The sequence below is a fragment of the Muntiacus reevesi genome, chromosome 1 (genome assembly GCF_963930625.1).
Source record: "Muntiacus reevesi chromosome 1, mMunRee1.1, whole genome shotgun sequence".
In the NCBI taxonomy this organism is placed as follows: Eukaryota; Metazoa; Chordata; class Mammalia; order Artiodactyla; family Cervidae; genus Muntiacus; species Muntiacus reevesi.
In genome coordinates, this window is record NC_089249.1 from 33,386,941 (window position 1) to 33,407,930 (window position 20,990).

General features: G+C 39.4%; 1 protein-coding gene across 4 annotated transcripts in view; it reads left to right on the plus strand.

Annotated features, from left to right (window-relative positions):
• Positions 1-20,990, plus strand: part of ABCC9 (ATP binding cassette subfamily C member 9) — a 148,540-nt gene that overhangs the window by 89,432 nt on the left and 38,118 nt on the right. For all 4 annotated transcript variants that reach the window (XM_065940510.1, XM_065940526.1, XM_065940518.1 and 1 more), the window contains 6 exons: positions 3,521-3,617; positions 7,476-7,705; positions 8,665-8,813; positions 9,016-9,085; positions 11,149-11,306; positions 16,960-17,052. In XM_065940510.1, the coding sequence (XP_065796582.1) occupies positions 3,521-3,617; positions 7,476-7,705; positions 8,665-8,813; positions 9,016-9,085; positions 11,149-11,306; positions 16,960-17,052 (797 nt within the window). The remainder of the gene's footprint in view (positions 1-3,520; positions 3,618-7,475; positions 7,706-8,664; positions 8,814-9,015; positions 9,086-11,148; positions 11,307-16,959; positions 17,053-20,990) is intronic.

A 20,990-nucleotide genomic window follows, 5' to 3' on the forward strand; every position in this document is an offset into this window, starting at 1 on the left:
TTCAATCTTTCCCAGCATCAGGGTCTTTTCAAATGAGTTAGTTCTTCACATCAGGTGGCCAAAGAATTGGAGTTTCAACTTCATCATCAGTTCCTCCATTGAATATTCAGGACAGATTTCCTTTAGGATGGACTGGTTGGATCTCCTTGCAGTCCAAGGGGCTCTCAAGAGTCATCTCCAACACCACAGTTCAAAAGCATCAATTCTTCGGCGCTCAGCTTTCTTTACAGTCCAACTCTCACATTCATACATGACTACTGGAAAAATCATAGCTTTGACTAAATGAACCTTTGTTGGCAAAGTAATGTCTCTCCTTTTTAATATGCTGTCTAGGTTGGTCATAACTTTTCTTCTAAGGAGCAAGCGTCTTTTAATTTCATGGCTGCAGTCACCATCTGCAGTGATTTTGGAGCCCAAAAAATTAAAGTCTGTCACTGTTTCCATTGTTTCCCCATCTATTTGCCATGAAGTGATGGGACCGGATGCCATGATCTTAGTTTTATGAATGTTGAGTTTGAAGCCAACTTTTTCACTCTCCTCTTTCACTTTCATCAAGAGGCTCTTTAGCTACTTGTCAATTTCTGCCATATGGATGGTGTCATCTGCATTTCTGAGGTTATTGATATTTCTCCCAGCAGTCTTGATTCCAGCTTGTGCTGCATCCAGCCCAGCATTTCTCATGATGTACTCTGCATATAAGTTAAATAAGCAGGGTGACAATATACAGCCTTGATGTATTCCTTTCCCTATTTGGAATCAGTCTGTTGTTCCATGTCCAGTTCTAACTGTTGCTCCCTGAGCTGCATACAGGTTTCTCAGGAGGCAGGTAAGGTGGTCTGGTATTCCCATCTCTTTCAGAATTTCACAGTTTGTTGTGATCTATGCAGTCAAAGACTTTGGCATAGTCAATAAAGCAAAAGTAGATGTTTTTCTGGAACTTTCTTGCTTTTTCAATGATCCAACGGATTTGGCAATTTGATCTCTGGTTCCTCTGCCTTTTCTAAATCCAGCTTGAACGTCTGGAAGTTCATGGTTCACGTACTGTTGAAGTCTGGCTTGGAGAATTTTGAGCATTACTTTACTAGTGTGTGAGATGAGTGCAACTGTGCAGGACTTTGAGCATTCCTTGGCATTGCCTTTCTTTGGGATTGGAATGAAAACTGACCTTTTCCAGTCCTGTGGCCACTGCTGAGTTTTCCAAATTTGCTGACATATTGAGTGCAGCACTTTCACAGCATCAGCTTTTTGAAATAGCTCAACTGGAATTCCATCACCTTCACTAGCTTTGTTTATAGTGATGCTTCCTAAGGCCCACTTGACTTTGCATTCCAGATGTCTGCCTCTTGGTGAGTGATTACACAACTATCATTATCTGGGTCATGAAGATCTTTTTGTATAGTTCTTCTGTGTATTCTCGCCAGCTCTTCTTAATATCTTCTGCTTCTGTTAGGTTCATACAATTTCTGTCCTTTATTGTGCCCATCTTAGCATGAAATGTTTTCCTGGTACCTCTGTTTTTCTTGAAGAGATCTTTAGTCTTTCACATTCTATTGTTTTCCTCTATTTCTTTGCATTGATCACTGAGGAAAGCTTTCTTATCTCTCCTTGCTATTCTTTAGTTAGTTAGTTAAGTAGTTCAGTCGTGTCCAACTCTTTGTGACCCCATGGATAGCAGCCCACCAGGCTCCTCTGTCCATGGGATTCTCCAGGCAAGAATACTGGAGTGGGTTGCCGTTTTCTTCTCCAGGGGATCTTCCTGACCCAGGGATCGAACCCGGGTCTCCCGCATTGCAGGCAGACCCTTTAACCTCTGAGCCACCAGGGAAGCCCTGCTATTCTTTAGAACTCTGTATTTAGATGGGTATATTTTTCCTTTTCTCCTTTGCCTTTAGCTTCTCTTCTTTTTTAAGCTATTTATAAGACCTCCTCAGACACTCATTTTGCCTTTTTGTGTTTCTTTTTCTTGAGGATGGTCTTGATCCTTGCCTCCTGTGCAATGTCATGAGCCTCCATCTATAATTCATCAGGCACTCTGTCTATCATATCTAATCCCTTGAATCTGTTTCTCACTTCCACTGTATAATTGTAAGGGATTTGATTTAGTTCATACCTGAATGGTCTAGTTGTTTCTCCTACATTCTTCAATTTAAGTCTGAATTTGAAAATAAGGAGTTCATGATCTGAGCCACAGTCAGTTCCCAGTCTTGTTTTTGCTGACTGCATAGAGCTTCTCCATCTTTGGCTGCAGATAATATAATCAAACTTATTTCATTGGTGACCATCTAGTGACAACCATATGTAGAGTCTGCTGTTGTGTGTTGGAAGAGGGTGTTTGCTATGACCAGTGCGTTCTCTTGGCAAAACTTTTATTAGCCTTTGCCCTGCTTCATTCTGTACTCCAAGGCCAAATTTGCCTGTGTTTCTTGACTCCCTACTTTTACATTCCAGTCCTCTATAATGAAAAGGACATCTTTTTTGGGTGTCAGTTCTAGAAGGTCTTGTAGGTCTTCATAGAAGCATTTAACTTCAGCTTCTTCAACATTACTGGTCGGGGTATAGACGAATTACTGTGATATTGAATGGTTTGCCTTGGAAATGAACAGAGATCATTCTGTTATTTTTGAGATTGCATCCAAGTACTGAATTTCAGACTCTTTTGTTGACTATCATGGCTATTCTGTTTCTTCTAAGGGATTCTTGCCAACAGTAGTAGATATAATGGTCATCTGAGTTAAATTCACCCATTCTAATCCATTTTAGTTCACTGATTCCTAAAATGTTGACGTTCACTCTTGCCACTTCCAACTCTTTGACCACTTCCAATTTGCCTTGATTCATGGAACTAACATTCCAGATTCCTATGCAATATTGCTCTTTACAGCATCGGACCTTGCTTCTATCACCATTCATATCCACAACTGGGTATTGTTTTTGCTTTGGCTCCGTCTCTTCATTCTTTCTGGAGTTATTTTTCCACTGGTCTCCAGTAGCATATTGGGCACCTACAGATCTGGGGAGTTCATCTTTCAGTGTCCTATCCTTTTGCCCTTTCATACTATTCATGGGGTTCTCAAGGCAAGAATACTGAAGCAGTTTGCCATTCCCTTCTCCAGTGGACTATGTTTTGTCCACAGAAAAATTATAAGAGTATATGAAGATGATATAAAAACAAAACAAGGAGCAATGGTGGGATATTTAATGGGTAGGTTTAATGCTAGGAGAGGTGTCCCCCTGCCCCTGGGGTCAGCTCCGTCACATTGTTACTACTTTTCCTGGCTTCTTACTGCCCTGTGCCTCTGAGCTCTGATATGTTACCCAAAGGCCTCAAGTGTTACTTCACACCTTCTCCTATTATAGGAGTTGTTCATAAGTCTGCAGTTGTCCATCCATCTTGAGCAGAGAGCTCCAGACCCAGGAAGGTAACTAACGGTTGGTATTTGGTACATGTGGGTCGTTGACTGTAAGTAGAATTTGCCTGTGGCTGTGAGCTCCTTGCATGAAAGCTCCATGTTTCCTGTAGGATATGGAAGCTGACCAAACAACTTTAGAGAGGAAAACACTCCGAAGAGCCATGTATTCAAGAGAGGCCAAAGCCCAACTGGAGGATGAAGATGAAGGTAGATCTTTTAAAAAAAAAACATTCCAATGGGTAATAGGATATGGAAGTCCTCTTTGGCAATTGATGTGTGTCTATCTCAGTGCAGAATGACTAGCCACTTTGCATAGCAGTGAAGGCAAAGTCAAACACACGAAACTGAAAATGGACAGAAGGGGAGTGAAATCAATAGGTGTATATAGATGTATGTAAACAGGTGTATGCTGTCAAATGAGGCATCTTGAGGGGTTCCCCACAGTGTGTATGAGTGTTTTTGTGTTGTATGTATGAGAGCTGACAGGACAATGGGTCTAGACCCTTGTTCAGATAAACTGGTAAGGTCTAGTATAATAAAATGTCAGTCCTTGGGAAATAAACAATACATGGGGAATACAGTGAAAATACTGCTTTGAAAGATCTATACTTGAGTCTGTAAGTTTTTACGGGGTTCTCCTGGTAATATAGCAATGAAGAATAAGAGAATTAGAAAGCTGTTTGTTGTGTTTCAATTTTCTGGATCTAGTAAAACATAGTGGGTGAAAAAGCTTTACTGGAAATTTGAGGAATAAAATGAAATAGTTACATTGCTTTGACATTTGTTGCCAAGACGTTTGTAAGATAAACCATAAGAGTCCATAAAGTAAGTGTACTGTGCTTCAGTCTTCCTACATGGATTTTGCCTAGGACCACATTTCCACAGGCCAATTTAGAGAAGATTATCATTTCTAGCAGAAGGACACCAAAATGGGCCATCTTTACATTTCAGATGATAATTATTCTGTGTTTCAGTAAATACTCATTGAGTAAACGAATGAATGAATGAAATTTTCACTCCCATTTCTTAGATTTTAAAATGTTTTAAAAGAATATTTGGGGACTTCCCTGGTGGTCCAGTAGTTAGTGTTTTCACTGCTGTGGCCCCAGGTTCAATCTCTGGTCAGGGAACTAAGATCCTGTAAGCCCCATGGGGCAGCTGAAAAAAAGAGACTGTCTGGTACTGAATAGCCTTTAGAACTGCAGTTACTCTCTCCAGTATGTCAGTGGGAAATGCAGCATGTCAGGGGCTGACTCTGTCCTGGGCTTGCTGTGTTAATTCAGTTGTTCATGTGTAAAATAAGATAATGATACTTTGGTTTCAGAGTAAAAGAGGAAATATATAAGAAAGATCCCAGTAAGTACATATTACCTGCTAGGTTGCTGATGCTATTATCCTATGTCTGTTGAATCCGCCAGGAAGGGAAAGAAAAGTAGTTGCCCATATTGTTTCTACTACTAACCATTGGCTAGATCATCATGTGGACAGACTAGGTTCTGAGGAAGTGAAGAAATGCTGGCTTTAGCTGGGTAGCCATAGGCAAGGTAAAATTTCAATTAATATAGAAACAGAAAATGGATATTGAGGAGACAAGTAGCAATCTGCAAGTGTCTACCTCTTTGATCATGCAAATTTCTAACTCTGTTTCACTCACAGACCCACCCTCACCAAAGGGTAGATTATCTGACACCTGTTCTTTTTTTTTTGTCCTTGAATATCTGAAAATGTCTTTCTTTGGCACAGAATTCTAGGTAAAAACTGCTTTCCCCCAGATATTTGAAGGCTCTACTGCCTTCCAGTGTTGATTGATACCTCCTGTCTGATAATAGTGATCTCATGACTCTGTTGATGACATGCCTTTTCTCTCTGAAAGTGTTTACAATCTTCTCTTTGTCCTTTATGCTCTGAAATCGCAAAAGGATGTGCAGCTGTGTATAGTTTTCATTTCCCCTTTTCAGTTCTGGTCTTCCCTGGTGGCTCAGATGGTAAAGAATCTGCCAGCAATGTGAAAGACCTAAGTTCAGTCCCTGCATTGGGAAGATCTCCTGGAGAAGGGCATGGCAACCCGCTCCAATATTCTTGCCTGGAGACTCCCCACGGACAGAGGAGCCTGGCGGGCTACCGTCCGTGCGATCCCAAAGAGTCGGACATGACTGAGCATCTAAGCACAGCATTTCTCAGTTCTAATGCTGAGATCTGTTTCTCTTTTCTATCTAGCTCAAATATGAAGATCCTTGATGATAGATCAGTCTTCCCATCATATCCATACTTAGATCTCTGTTGTCTGATCATTTACAAACCAATTACCTATCTTTTCTACTCACAGCCTGCTCATTCTACAGTGGTGGAGTACATACAAAATGACTACAGTGAAAACTGTCTTGGGGAAAAGAAAGGATGGGAAATACACCACAGTCACTAAACCATTTGTTGTTTAGTTGCTCAGTTGTGTCCAGCTCTTTGCAACCCCATGGACTGTGGCCCACCAGACTCCTCTGTCCATGGGATTCTCCAGGAAGAATACTGAAGTGGGTTGCCGTTTCCTTCCCCAGGGGATCTTCCTATCCAGGGATTGAATCCATGTGTCCTACATTGCAGGCAGATTCTTTACCACTGAGCCACCAGGGACGCCCTCACTAAACCATACAAATGACCAAATTTTACTGCCCAGGAAATACCATAGTTACCTATCCTTGTAATGGAATATGTTCCTAAAATAACTGTCTAGAAATTTCCCGGTGGTTTAAACAGCTGAGAAGAGCTCCCTACCTATTGTCCTCTGTCCCCTGGCTTTGCCTTCAAGAAGGTTCCATTTTGCTCATGCACCTCCATGACCACATTTAAAAAGAACCACAGAGATTATGGATTATGCCCTCTTGAGCTATGCACAAATTTCAAAACCTATTTCCTCCTGGTGCAGTTTTACAGATTCAGAAATATAAAGTTCAAAAAATTATAAATGTTTGCAAGTCTGGCATGTGGTTTTATTGGCACACAGTTCCTTCAATAATGTAATAAACTTCTAGTCTGTAATTCTAGTTAGTTTATTGTAATAAATTAACAAGTTTTCTCATCCAAAACTTATACTTTATTTCTTCATTTACTCATTCATTTATTCATTTTCACATGTTTTTAAATTTCTTTTGTATTGAGGTGACATTGGTTTATAACATTGTGTAAGTCTCATGTGTACAACATTGCATTTCTACTTCTGTAGAACCAACAGTATGCTCAACACCAAAAATGTATTTCCGGTCTGCCACTATACAGTAGATCACCTTAATCCATTTCATCTTCCCCTTCACCTCTTTCCTTTTGGTAATCGCTACTCTGTTCTCTTTATATCCATGTGTGTTTTTATGTGGTTTGGACTGTTCACTTACTTTGTTTCTTTTTCTTTTTTTTTTTGGTTGTTTTTTAAAATATACATATTAATGAAATGGGACAGTATTTTGTGTTTGCCTGACTTGTTTCACTTAGCATAATGCCCTTGTCAAGATCCATCCCTGTTGTCGCATATGGCAAGATTTTGGTCTTTTTAATGACTGAGAATTATTTCATTGTATATATATACCACAGCCTCTTTATCCATTCATCTGTTAATGGGCACTCACCTATTTTTTTTAAATGTTTATTTATTTATTTGACTGTGGCATCTTAGTTGTGTCACATGGGATCTTTGCTGAAGCACGTGGAGTGTTTAGATAGAGCACACACGGGCTCCTCTCTAGTCATGGCACATGTGCTCTGGAGCATGTGGGCTGAGTAGGGGTGGTGCATGGGCTTCATTGCCCCATGGCGTGTGTGATCTTAGTTCCCTGACCAGAGACTGAACCTGCATCCCCTGCATTGAAAGGCAGATCCTTAACCGCTGGACCACCAGGGAGGTCCCTCACCTGTTTTTTTTTTTTTTTTTTAAATGATGCTTTTCTCTGGTAAAAACATTTAAATTTCTAAGACTTGTATTTCTAAAATTTGATGAAGGTTTGTTGGTAGGTGGGAATAATACAAATTCTATATCTACCTGTTGCCTGTCAGAAGATTAAACAAGTGCTTCTTATGCAGAGGAAGAAGAGGAGGAAGATGAGGATGATAACATGTCCACGGTAATGAGGCTGAGGACTAAAATGCCATGGAAGACCTGTTGGCGGTATCTCACTTCTGGAGGATTCTTCTTGCTCTTCCTGATGATTTTCTCTAAGCTTCTGAAACATTCCGTCATTGTAGCGATAGACTACTGGCTGGCCACGTGGACCTCAGAGTATAGTATAGCCAGTACTGGAAAAACCGATCAGGTACAGTGGGTTTTGTTTTTACATTATCTAGGAAATGCTGAGATGATACTCTTATCTAGTTAGATACAAATAGCTCAGATGTCACAGGAATTTTGTGAGGTTTTTTTGTTTGTTTTTATTTTATTGGAGTATAGTTGATTTACAGTATTGTGTTAATTTCTGCGGTACAGCAAAGTGATTCAGGTATACATATTATACATTCTTCTTCATATTCTTTTCCATTGTGGCCTATTATAGGATACTGAATATAGTTTCCTGTGCTATAGAGTAGACCTTGGTGTTTATCCATTCTATGTCTGATACTTTACAGCTGCTAATCCTGAACTCCCAATCCATCCCTACCCTACCTGGCTCCCCCTTGGAAACCAAAGGTCTGCCCTCTGTGACTGTCACAGAACTTTTGTAATGATTCAATAGGTTAATTAGGGCAAGACCTGAAATATAATAAGAAATATTTAATGATAATACTTGGGTTTAGATTCAAGGGAGTTATATACATGATGTGTGTGTGTGTGTGTGTGTGTGTGTGTGTGTGTGTGTGTATAAAATGCACACAGGACTTTTGTTCTTGTTCTGATGGTATCTGATTTTAACTGCTATACCAATGAATCAGCTGGTCATTCTGAGATTACGGATAGAAAGAATGAACTTTATGATATTAAAAAGTCAAGAATATTTCAAACCAGAAAACCAACTCTAATGCTTCATCTACCCTTTGGCAAACTCTGAAAGAGAGTGAAGGGACTTCAAGCGGGGACTCAGTCATGGTATTATGGTGGGGATACTGCCCTGAGTATCCCCAGGAGTATCCCCAGGAGAACTACCCTCCTTCCACTGTGTAAATTGATGTGAGATAATAGAAATTGACCATATTGCCAGACTTTGATATTTGGTGTCCTAGCAAGAAAAAACTCAGTTGATAATGTCATCTGTGCTTTTTTGTATTGGTTGCTTTTTAGACCTACTATGTGGCTGGATTTAGCATACTTTGTGGAGCAGGTATTTTCCTCTGCCTTGTTACATCTCTCACTGTGGAATGGATGGGTCTCACAGCTGCTAAAAATCTTCACCACAATCTCCTTAATAAAATAATTCTTGGACCAATAAGGTAAAATAGTAGTTATTTATTTTACAAGATCATAAAAATATGCATTTTACATTAAAGTGAAGTGTGAAATTTTAAAGAATTTATTGTCTTTCAGCAGATGAATAGGGATAGTCTCATATTTATGACCCCATGATGTCTATTAGCAGTGTTTAGGCTCCAGATCATTTAGAATTATAATACATCCAATCTATTTATTGCCTAGATTCTTTGATACCACACCACTGGGACTGATTCTCAATCGCTTTTCAGCTGATACAAATATCATTGATCAGGTGAGTGCCTGAATTACTTCCAAGTTCAAAAATAAATTTATCATTGTAAGCTAAATAACATTTTAAGATAAATCATGATTCCTGTTAACAGTAGAGGATTTCTAGAACCTAAATAAAAGCCTATTTGCACTCATATCAATATTACATATATACATAAATTTCTAGACTATGCAGTCTATGAAATATGCATGGATTTCTAGAATGAAATCTTAAAGGAAATAGATCAATTCAAAATAATTTATCCACTTAAAAGAGGATACTTAGAGAATCAGCATGAAATAGAAATAGAAAAGAATGAACATTAAATGTTTTTATTGTAAAAAGAAGTGATTTTAATCAGTGTTGTATCTCCATTCACAGTAACGTTCTTAAAGTTTAGAATTAATGTAGAGTGTCTCCCAGAAGTAAAGCGTGGAATACCAAGTTGTCTTAGATGTCCTTTACTTTTGTTAGGTTGATGTGATATTACATGATGGGATATTTTAGGGAATATTTCAAGGATGCCCGGTTTAGTCTTAGGTCTTTGGCCTTCAGAAGTTTGTCCTGATATTAAAGACCTCAAAGTCTGAAATTGGATCTCTCTATGAACAGACTCTTTAGGGTGATTGAGCGAAGACTTAGCAAATTCAGTTCTTTCCTTTTCTGATTTTCCAAAGTGGCCTTAACAACACCTAAATTACCATCAATTAAGGTGAAGAATGACGCATGCAGCTGACTAAAATGTATGTTTAAAAATTTTGATGTTTTCACAATATTGGTGTCAGATTATGCTGCACCTAAAACACTTCCTAAAGAGTACATATTGGAAAAGAAGAGCCAGAACACTCCTTATTTGGAAGATGACACTATTGCTACCTAGAGAGTTCAAACAGTTGGGATGAAAGAATCAAGTAGGAATTTTAACAGAATATTTACATTAGAAATGTGATACAAAAGCCAGCAATTTTCTCCCCACCAATTAAAAAGCTATGTGAAAAATACATTTAGCCTATAATAACAGCAAAAACTATAAAAATAGAAATAAGCCTAGTATGAAGAAAAGTGATTCAACCATCCTGGAAATCATAAAAATCCTGTGTCTGTGTGTTTGTGTGTTTACTTTCCTTATCAGATACCTAAGAAATACTGTGAAATTAAAATACTCTGATGATTACAGAAAACAAGTTATCAAAAGAACAAAATTGAGAACTCAAAAACACCAGTCTATCTTGAATCAGTAATAACGGGAATGTTTTTTCAGTAAAGGGTGTTGGGACAATTAACTATTTATAAAATACACAGCAAATTCACATGTAATAAAGGAGGCCATCTAATAACATAAAACTATAAAATAAAATGTAGACGAATACTTTTAGAAAACATGGGAAGTGTCTTTATAAGACACAAAACTCAAAAACAATAAGAAGAAAAGCCAACAGAAATGGCTCTAAAATTTTAAATTTCTATTGAGGTAAAAGCATCATATTTAAAATATAATATACTCTTTGGGAACTGGCAACTCATGTAAAGAAAGAGGATAAACATCCATGATATATAAAAAGCATCTAAAAATCAATAAGGAAGATAAACAATCCAGTTGAAAAGCATGCAAAGAATAATATGCAATTAAAATTATTAGAGGGATAGCGGAAGAGTTTTTTAATACTATGCAGCCCTTAAAAAGAAATAGATTCATATATAGTGGCATGGGAAGATTTACAATCCATCTTATTCAGTCAAACAAAGCAAGCAAATGGACAAATGAGGTTTAGAGTTTATGTTTACGCTATTTATATAAAATAGTTTATGCTATTTGTTTAAAAATCCCATAAGATATTAATAAATAGGTATATAGGTAAATAACTGACCACTGGTTAAGCAGATAGGTAGAAAGATGGATCAATATACTAAACAATAGGAAGTGAGTGAAATTGAAGGAGTGATGAATTGCTTACAATGAAAATGTTTATATATTAATTTTGGAACTTATTATGTAACTTAGTATAAAATTAATGTGTTGTTGCCTTGTTACCCATGTTTTATTTGAGCTAAAACATTTTCCTTTCAAACTGCCTTCTTAATAGCATATCCCTCCGACTTTGGAATCTCTGACTCGGTCAACACTGCTCTGCGTGTCTGCAATCGGCATGATTTCTTATGCCACCCCTGTGTTCCTGGTTGCACTAGTGCCTCTTGGGGTCGCCTTTTATTTTATCCAGAAATACTTCCGAGTGGCCTCTAAGTAAGTAAAACACTGCTCTGCTCATCTTCAAAAACCTGTATATTTGATTGACTGAGATTCAGATTTGCTATAATGTTTTGGTGGCTCAGGTGGTAAAGAATCTGCCTGCAACGCAGGAGACCTGGGTTTGATCCCTAGGTCAGGAAGATCCCCTGGAGAAGGGCAAGGCTACCCACTCCAGTATTCTTGCTTGGAGACTCCCATGGGCAGAGGAGCCTGGCAGGCTACAGTACATGGGGTCGCAAAGAGTCGGGCATGGCTGAGTGACTTTTACTTTTCTCCAATTAAGATGTGGAATTTGGAAAAGAAACTTAATTTAACTTGATGAAACCTATCCTGATATTAAGTTTCATTTAGAGAGATATTTTACTTCCATGGCTTCCCTGATAGCTCAGTTGGTAAAGAATCTGCCTGCAATGCAGAAGATTCCAGTTCACTTCCTGGGTCAGGAAGATCCCCTGGAGAAAGGATATGCTACCCACTCCAGTATTCTTGGGCTTCCCTTGTGGCTCAGCTGGTAAAGAATCCGCCTGCAATGTGGGAAACCTGGGTTCAATCCCTGGGTTGGGAAGATCCCCTGGAGAAGGGAAAAGGTTATCCACTCCAGTATTCTGGCCTGGAGAATTCCATGGACTATATAGTCCATGGGGTCACGAAGAGTCGGACATGACTGAGTGACTGTCACTTTCACTTTGCTTCTGTAATTGGTTGTCTGGGCCTTTACATAGTCCTAGACTTATGTGAACAAGTTGATTGATCTGGTTGAGTTTTAAGTCCACAGAATATGCCCAATTTTTCATTCCATGGTCCTTTCTCTGAACATGGCATTGGCAGAAAATTTATGAAACCAAATATAGCCCCAAAGAATAAGTAATTTAATATTATGTTCTGCAAGTGGGGAAATAAAAATATTTTCAAATGAGTAAAATGCACTCTGTAAAAGATTAGTAGAAGTAAAAAAAGTTAAAAGGATAAATCAGAGTGATAACTATAAAAGTAGAGAATCTCGAATGTCTGGTAAGAATACTGTAACTTTAAGAGGTTGAACATTTCCAGATTGGGTTATTTAACATGCCCTTGAATATCCAGCCAAATAAAAGATAGCCGTGAATTTTAAATTCTTCTGCTAATATAAGATTTATCATTTGCTGAGATGTTGAATAATTAAGTGAAATATAGTACTAGTTGTTTTGAAATTTCCAGTTTAACTTTGAAATTCTGCCTTAATAGTACTGTAAATTTTATATCATTGTGGTAATCTCTTTATTTCAACAAACACTTATTAGGCATTTAGCGTGTTGTAAATAACTGCAGAAGCCATGTGACAGAGGAAGAGATCAACATGGCAAGAAGCAGTTCTCAAGAAATCTAGTTTCTTGGGAAGATAAAACATAAATAAGGTAACCTTTATATGTGGATTAAGTGCTGGAATAGGAAGCCAGATATAGAGTTTATTCAGTAAAATGAAAAGATTCGATAGGACTTGATTGCAGGGATAATGAAAAAATTATATGTGTGTGTATGTGTATGTATGTATATATATATATATATATATATATATATATATATATATATTTATCAGGTAACAGGAAAAAGCAGGATTAATTAAGATTGGGAATCTCTGGACTATATCTGCAAATTTTTTTTTCTTGCTGCATTTCATTATTCATTCAATTTAGAGGCAGGCTGATTTACCTTTAATCTCTGTAGTCTTGTCTTTTCCAGAATGTGACATGATTGGAATCATATAGTATGTGGTCTTGTCAGATTAGCTACTTTCTCTTAGAAATAAGCACTTAAGATTCATCTGTGTTTTTCATGGCTTCAAAGCACATTCATAAAATAGAATATTATAAAAATAATTTATCATTGAATGATATTTATTTTATGAATTGCCATATTTTGTTTATCCATTTACCTATTGAAGGACTTCTTAGTTGGTTCTAGCTTGGGGTTATAAATATTATGAATATGTGTGTGCATACATGCTCAGTTGTGTCTGACTCTTTGCGACCCCTTGGATTGTAGCCTTTCAGGCTTTTCTGCCCATGGAATTTTCCAGGCAGGAATGCTTGAGTGGGTTGCCATTTCCACCTCGAGGTTATCTTCCCCACCCAGGGATCAAACCCACATCTCCAGAGTCTCCTGCATTGACAGGTGGATTCTTTACCACTGAGCCACCAGGGAAGCCATTACTATTATGAATAAAACTACTGTAAATATTTGTATGGAGATTTTTGTGTAGACATAGGTTTTAAAATTGGTTGGGTAAATACATAGGAGCATGATTACTTGATAGTATGGTAAAACTGTTCAGTTTTGTGAAAAACTGAAAAATTGTCTTCCAAAATAGTTGTTCATTTGCAACATTTCTGGGGAAAAAAAAGTTGTTTCTCCCTTGGGGCTATAAATTAGGATCCTTGAAATGTTAGGAACGTATGTCAAACCTAGAGTGCTTTTTGATCGCTAGCCTCTTCTCTTTGCTCATAGAAAATTCAGACCAGAAGGAAAAGGCCAGCCATTACATTTGCTCTTTCATTTCTTCTGGTATCACTGTTGATGTTGCTTGCTGGAGGGGCAGAAAAGTTCAGTCACTTCCTTTCTGCTGGCTGTTTCCAAATCTCTTCTTGCCTTCTCACCACTGATATTCAACAGTCATGTTTTACTTCAGACTCATGCTCATGTGGACCTGTTTTCATCCCTGGGCAATAGAAGTTGAGTACAGAGGCCAAGCAAATAATCCTAGTTCTTTACAGATTTGAATTGCTAAGTCTTTTCATCATAGTAGATTATTAAAATATGGAAGCGATGGTCATTTTTAAAGAATGAACTTTGATAATGGATTATAAACCATTTTTATTTGAAATTCTCTGGCCCTTTGCAAATAGGACCACATGATATTAAATCTCATCCATAAAAAGACACCTCTCGATGCTGAGGTTCTAAATAAAACACTCATATTGAAAATCTTGAGCAGTTTAACACACTATTTTGTAAACACTGAAGGGAATTAAAGTGGGGGTCTTATTGTTGTTCAGTCGCTCAGTCGTGTCCGACTCTTGCGACCCCATGGACTGCAGCACACCAGGCTTCCCTGTCCTTCACTGTCTCCCGGAGTTTGCTCCAACTCATGTCCGTTGAGTAGATGATGCCATCTAACCCTCTCATACTCTGCCACCCCACTCTCCTCCTGCCCTCAATCGTTCGTAGCATCAGACAGGAAATGCCATTGCATTTCGAACATCTAACATCAAAGACCCCTGTGTGGCTAGCTCTGTAAGTAAGCTTTCCTATTTATAAGAGAATAAGGTCAAGCTGTAACCTCACCTTCCTGGTTTCATAAAACACAGTCCTGTAAAAAGAGGTTCTTCCTTCCTCATATTTACCCCTTCATGTCAGACCTCAATGTAGTGACCACTTGTTGCTTGTGTCAGATTTATAAATAGCCACTGAGTTTTCCGTTTAGCAATCGCAGACTCTTTACCTTCCTTCATATTCATCCTCCTCTTCACCCCTCTCCTTCCTTCCCCTCATTGAGTTTCTGAAGTGAGAAATTCATTTTAGAAACTCACAGAAGGACTTTGCCTTTGGTCATGGGAGAACCCAGGCAGTCCCAAAAGATCTAAGATTATTTAACAGTTGAAGATTATTTAACAATGTAATCAGTTCCATTGACTGACAGGTGAATATCAGCTCTACTACTCTTGATTCCCTTCACCCCCAAAACCTAAGAAGGACAGAAAAAAGGCTGAAAGGAAAAATAAAAGCATATTTTGAAACATGTGATAGAACTGCTAGCCTTCTAGAAAGGCTAGATTGTGTGATTTACAAAGTTGTCTAGTGTGTGCATCTTTATAGAAAGGGTCTTATTCAGGCATTTGTCCACATTGTTCACTGAGCACTTTATTTACCTAAAAATATATATTGACACTTGGAGGACCAGTGAATGCAAGTTCTATTTAGGGAGGAACTCAATCTCATTGTGGCTGAAGCCAAACTCATTATCTGTCTCTCCCGATATCTTTCTTCTCTGTCTCCCATCCTGGTAAATAGCACTGTCATCTTCCAAGTCTGCTAAGTAACAAACAAGCCATATTTGACTCCCCTCTCTTTTTAAATTTATTTCATTTTTAATTGAAGTATAATTTACAATATTGTGTTAGCTTCAAGTGTAGAGCAAAGTCGTGTCAGACTCTTTGTGACCCTGTGGACTGAAGCCTACCAGGCTCCTCTGTCCGTGGGATGCTCCAGGCAAGAACTCTGGGGTGGGTTGCCATGCCCTCCTCCAAGGGATCTGCCTCACCCAGGGATAGAACTCATGTCTCTTACGTCCCCTGCATCGGCAGGCAGATTCTTTACTGCTAGCACCACCTGGGAAGCCCATGCATGTATATGTATATACGTATACTTTTTCAGATTCTTTTCCACTGTGGATTATTGTGACACATTGAGTATAGTTCCCTGTGCTATATAGTAAGTAGGTCCTTGTTGTTTACCAATCTATTTAGTAATGTATATATGCTAATCGCACATTCCTAACTTCTCTCTTCCCAATCACCTTTGGTAGCCATAAGCTGGTTTTCTGTGTCTGTGTGACTCTTCTCTCTTATTCACTCTGCTACAATGAGTTGATTGTAGCAGTTTGGAAGGCTACTTCTAATAAGCTATCTCACAGTCTCCCCTTATATTAAATTGTACCAGTATCACACCTAATTCAGAATTTTTAACAAGTTCTGATAAACTATCCTTACTCATTCTCTTCCATCCTTTACACTGTCTCCAAATTATATTGCTTTACGCAAGCTCTGGTCATTTTATTTCTAGTCCCCAGTGATTTTTTCCCAGCCCATTCAGGATCTTCTACAGTCTAGCCCCTCCCCCCATTGCTTGTCCAGCCTTTTCCCATGACAGCATCCCCAAAGGACTCTGGTCACCAGCCAGATTGAGTTCGCCAGTTCTTTAGTCTTCTGTACTTGCTTTGGTTTGTTCCCTTAGCTGGAATGCACTTCTTGTCTGTTTGGTTGAAGCACACTGCTCATGCCTAAGGTTTGGCCTAAGTAACACCTGCTCAAAGAAAACATTTCCCATCTCCTACATTAATTGCTCCTTCCTATGTGTTCCCATAGTTTACTTTAACTGTGATACAAAACTGATACTTTTGTACAACACATAACATTCAGCCTAGACTCATGTTTATTATGTAGTATTTATTTTTCTCTTCCTCTTTAGATTATAAGCTGTTGGATTTTTGTTGTTGAATGTTGGAGGAAAATATGTGGGTTGGCCAAAAAGTTTGTTCAAATTTTTCCAAAAGATGGGAAAATCCAAATGAACCTTTTGGCCAACCCAGTAGTTACTCTGACAACTAATAACCTTAATTTAGAATGAACAAAGCCCCCAGATCAGACAGTAAAGAATCTGCCTGCAGTGTACCATATCTGGGTTCGATCCCTGGGTTGGAAAGATCCTCTGGAGAAGAGAATAGCAACCCACTCCCGTATTCTTGCTTGGAGAATTCCATGGACAGAGGAGCGTGGCAAGGTACAGTCCTTGGTGTTTCAGAGTTGGAAACGACTGAGTGAGTAACACACACACAGTATTCTTTGAGTCTGAATGAGTGCAAAGTTTATTTCTGTACTTTTCTCTGTCCTAGGGACCTCCAGGAACTTGATGACAGTACCCAGCTCCCTCTGCTTTGCCACTTCTCAGAAACTGCTGAAGGACTCACTACCATTCGGGCTTTTAGGTAAGTAAACACATTTTCATTTTGTTGATTACGCAGTTACGTCATCAACAAATATTTGCCTACAAATAACTGATCCTTGCTCCCATTTTCCGATGCCCCACTGTGTGTGTGCCTGTGTCTTAAACTAGTGGTAAGAAAAACATGACAATAAATGATCACAGAGGGCTTCCCACGCGGCTCACTGGTAAAGAATCCTCCTGCCAGTGCAGGAGATTCGGGTTCCATCCCTGGGTCAGGAAGATCCCCTGGAGAAGGAGATGACAACCTGCTTCAGTATTGTTGCCTGGAAAGTCCCATGAACAGAAGAATCTGGTGGACTACAGTCTATGGAGTTGCAAGAAGAGTTGGACATGATTTAGTGACTAAACAACAACAACAACAAATGATCATAGTTATTTGAAATTTTAACGAGAATAAAGAAAGAATTCAGTATCATGTTGGATAGATACTACCTGTGTGATTTAGACTAGGCTTTTGAATTCCCTAACCTCATCTGTGAAATAGGGAAAACCATTTTGCTTTTTAGGGTTGTTGGACTAATTGATATAATGCATGTAAAGCATTAGGGATTTCCTGGTAGCTCAGCTGGAAAGAATCCACCTGCATTGCAGGGGAACCTGGTTCAATTCGTGGGTCCAGAAGATCCCCTGGAGAGGGGATAGGCTACCCACTCCGGTATTCTTCGGCTTCGTGGCTCAGATGGTAAAGAATCCATCTGTAATGCAGGAGGCCTGCCTTCGATCCCTGGATTGGGAAGATCCCCTGGAGAAGGAAATGGCAGCTCACTCCAGTATTCTTGCCTGGAGAATCCCATGGACAGAGGAGCCTAGTGGGCTATATATAGTCCATTGGGTTGCAAACAGTCGGACAGGACTGAGTGACTTTCACTTTTCATTTAAAGCATTGGCTTCCCCAGTGGCTCAGTGGTAAAAAATCTGCCTGCAGTGCAGGAGACGGTGGTTCGATCCCTGGATTGGGAAGATTCCCTGAAGGAGGCAATGGCTACCCAGTCCAGTGTCCTTTTTGGAAAATCCCATGGACAGAGGAGCCTGACAGGCTACAGTCTGTGAGGTCACAAAGAGTTGGATACAACTGAGCACACACACCTAAAGCATTAACCACAATGATTAGCAAAGAAGTAATATAGAAACTAAAATACATGCATTAATAATAATAATAAAAGAAATATTGTTACACCAAAGTTACTTCAGACTTTAAATAGTTTTTCTTCAATGTTGGTAAACATTGAAGTAATATCCCAAGATTTTCGTCAAGAGAGTTTACCTAATACTCAAAAAATTACCTGGCTCTATTTTCCCTATTCAGGTAAAATCAGAAAAGGAGGTGGCATCCTTGAATGTTATATTTAATCTAGAAAATCAACTTTTAAAATGTTATATCTTCCTGCAGCGCTAAATGCAAACCTGTAGCGATTTCAATCAGAGAGCTTTCTAACCTGAGAAATATTTAAGTCACATTAAAAGTGTGTATATAATGGAGTCAAAAGCAGAATATAAAGATACAGCCACTATCTACAACATGTACCACAGAATTTCTGCATAAATCTACCTAGATTTCATAGTGGAGCATTTATACTTTTCACAGAGATGTGTTTTCCCATCAAAGTGTGCAATACCTTTTATTGGAGATGGAAGAATCACTGATTGACTTTGAATGTAGGTATTAAGACATAAAAGACCCTGACGCTGGGAAAGATTGGGGGCAGGAGGAGAAGGGGACGACAGATGATGAGATGGTTGGATGGCATCACCGACTCAATGGACATGGGTTTGGGTGGATTCGGGAGTTGGTGATGGACAGGGAGGCCTGGCGTACTGCGGTTCATGGGGTCGCAAAGAGTCACACACGACTGAGCGACTGAACTGAACTGATTAAGACATAATTTGTGTTCTAATAGTAGCCAGCAACGCCCAGTGGTACTCATAAGTACACCATGTTAAGAATTTCATTTTCTCAGCAAAGTCCTTTCAAGTTAATTTGTCTGAGTTTTGAACACATGCCAAGTGCTAGTCTTGCAATGAATATAGAAAGACTCCAAAGATATGGCCTTTTATTTCTACCCCAGATAAATACCACAGGGGAAATGTTTGGGATAACATGGCAGGTAGGGAACAAGCAGTGGCCTGATTCAGGCAAGCTGGCAGGTGAAACAGAAAACAGCCTCTGTCTTCTCCCTGAATAACAAGTGAGGTCATTCACTGAGAATGATGAGAACCTGGACCATGTAAAACATCTTGAAGAAAATGAGCATGGTCTTAAATGAAAGAGAAGCTTGACTGAAAGTCAAGGTTTAGATTTTTCATTTAATCATCTATTCTTCACTAGACACATGAGCAGAATTTGGCTTGACTGTTCCTAATTTTACATCAGGAAAATTCTAGGGAGCTCTAAGAAGGACAAACTATTACATATCACCTAAGACTTGAATGAGGCTTCCCAGATGGCTCAGTGGTAAGGAATCCACCTGCCAATGCAGGAAATGCAGGTTTGATCCCTGGATCAGGAAGATCCCCTGGAGAAGGAAATGGCAACCCACTCCAGTATTCTTGCCTAGAAAATCGCAAGGATAGAGGAGGCCAGTGGACTACAGCCCGTGGGTCGCAAAGGGGCAGACACGACTTAGCGAGTGAACAACAGTTTAGAATCAAACACATTCTTTTCCATCTGCTTCTTCCTCTCTTTCAGGCTAGTAAGAGTCCCCAGAGTCGTCAGCTCTCTGGAAAGTTTGTATTTACTGATTAGGCTGCTTTCCTCCCCTGCGTTCAGGGTTCACGGTGTACTCAGAGGCAGCATGAACTAACCTCAAGTAGTTTACCACCAGAGGATCACAGTTAAATTAGACTGAGATTTCAGTGACCTTTCCTACTTTTTTTTTGGTCTGACAGAATAAAGGTCTCAGAATGTTCAGAAGATGAGCTGGATGTGGATGAAAAGATACAGACTGAGTGTGTCAAAGTTTCCATTAGGAAAACAGAAGGGTTCTTGCCAAATAGAAACACACAGAAAGAATGTTCGCTGCATTTCCACCCCTCCCCTTTCACTGCTGCTTCAGACTATTGCCAGCTCCATTTACAAACTCTTTAAGAGTGTATCTGCAACAATATCCCCAAACTAGAGGGAGAGGAAGAAGAGTCCCAGACAAAACACTTTGTCACAATGAAGTGTTGGATGTTTGTCTCAACTGGAGTCCACAGGCTTTGGTCCAAGTTTCCCCCTCCCCACATCTCTCCATCATCACAGCCCTCTAGGAAGGGGGACCCTGACTCCAGTTCCTGACCTTGTTTTCTCATTTCTGTTCCTTAGTTCATGTTGTTGCCGATACTTCCAATGCTTTTGTCCCTCCTTGTCCACCTGAAATATTCTGTGAACCAGTGAAGTTGCTCAGTCGTGCCCGACTCTTTGTGATCCCATGGACTGTAGCCTACCAGGCTCATCCATCCATGGAGTTTTTCAGGCAAGAGTGCTGGACTGGGTTGCCGTTTCCTTCTCCAGGGTATCTTCCCAACCCAGGGATCGAATCCAGGTCTCCCTCATTGCAGGCAGACGCTTTACCATCTGAGCCACCAGGGAAGCCCTAAGAAATTCAGCCCATTTCTTAAAACCTCATTCAGTCCATCTTCCCAGTCCATCCCAGAGATGGCTTATCCATCTCTCCCCACCCTCCACCCTATTCCCTGCCATTCTGGTCTTTTAGCCAGTGCAAACCTTCACCTTCCTTTACATTCACGTAGCATTTTTCACATAGGGCCATTATGATTGGCTTCTGTGTTGAGCCATCTTTACTTGCTCATACTACAACAGTACCACGCTTACCTCTTTCGCTAGACAATGTGCTTCTCTAGGGCAGAGGTTGTGTCTTGTTCATACATATATGTCGTAATGTCTCGCTTTGAGTTCATGCTTGCTAAATGCTCCTG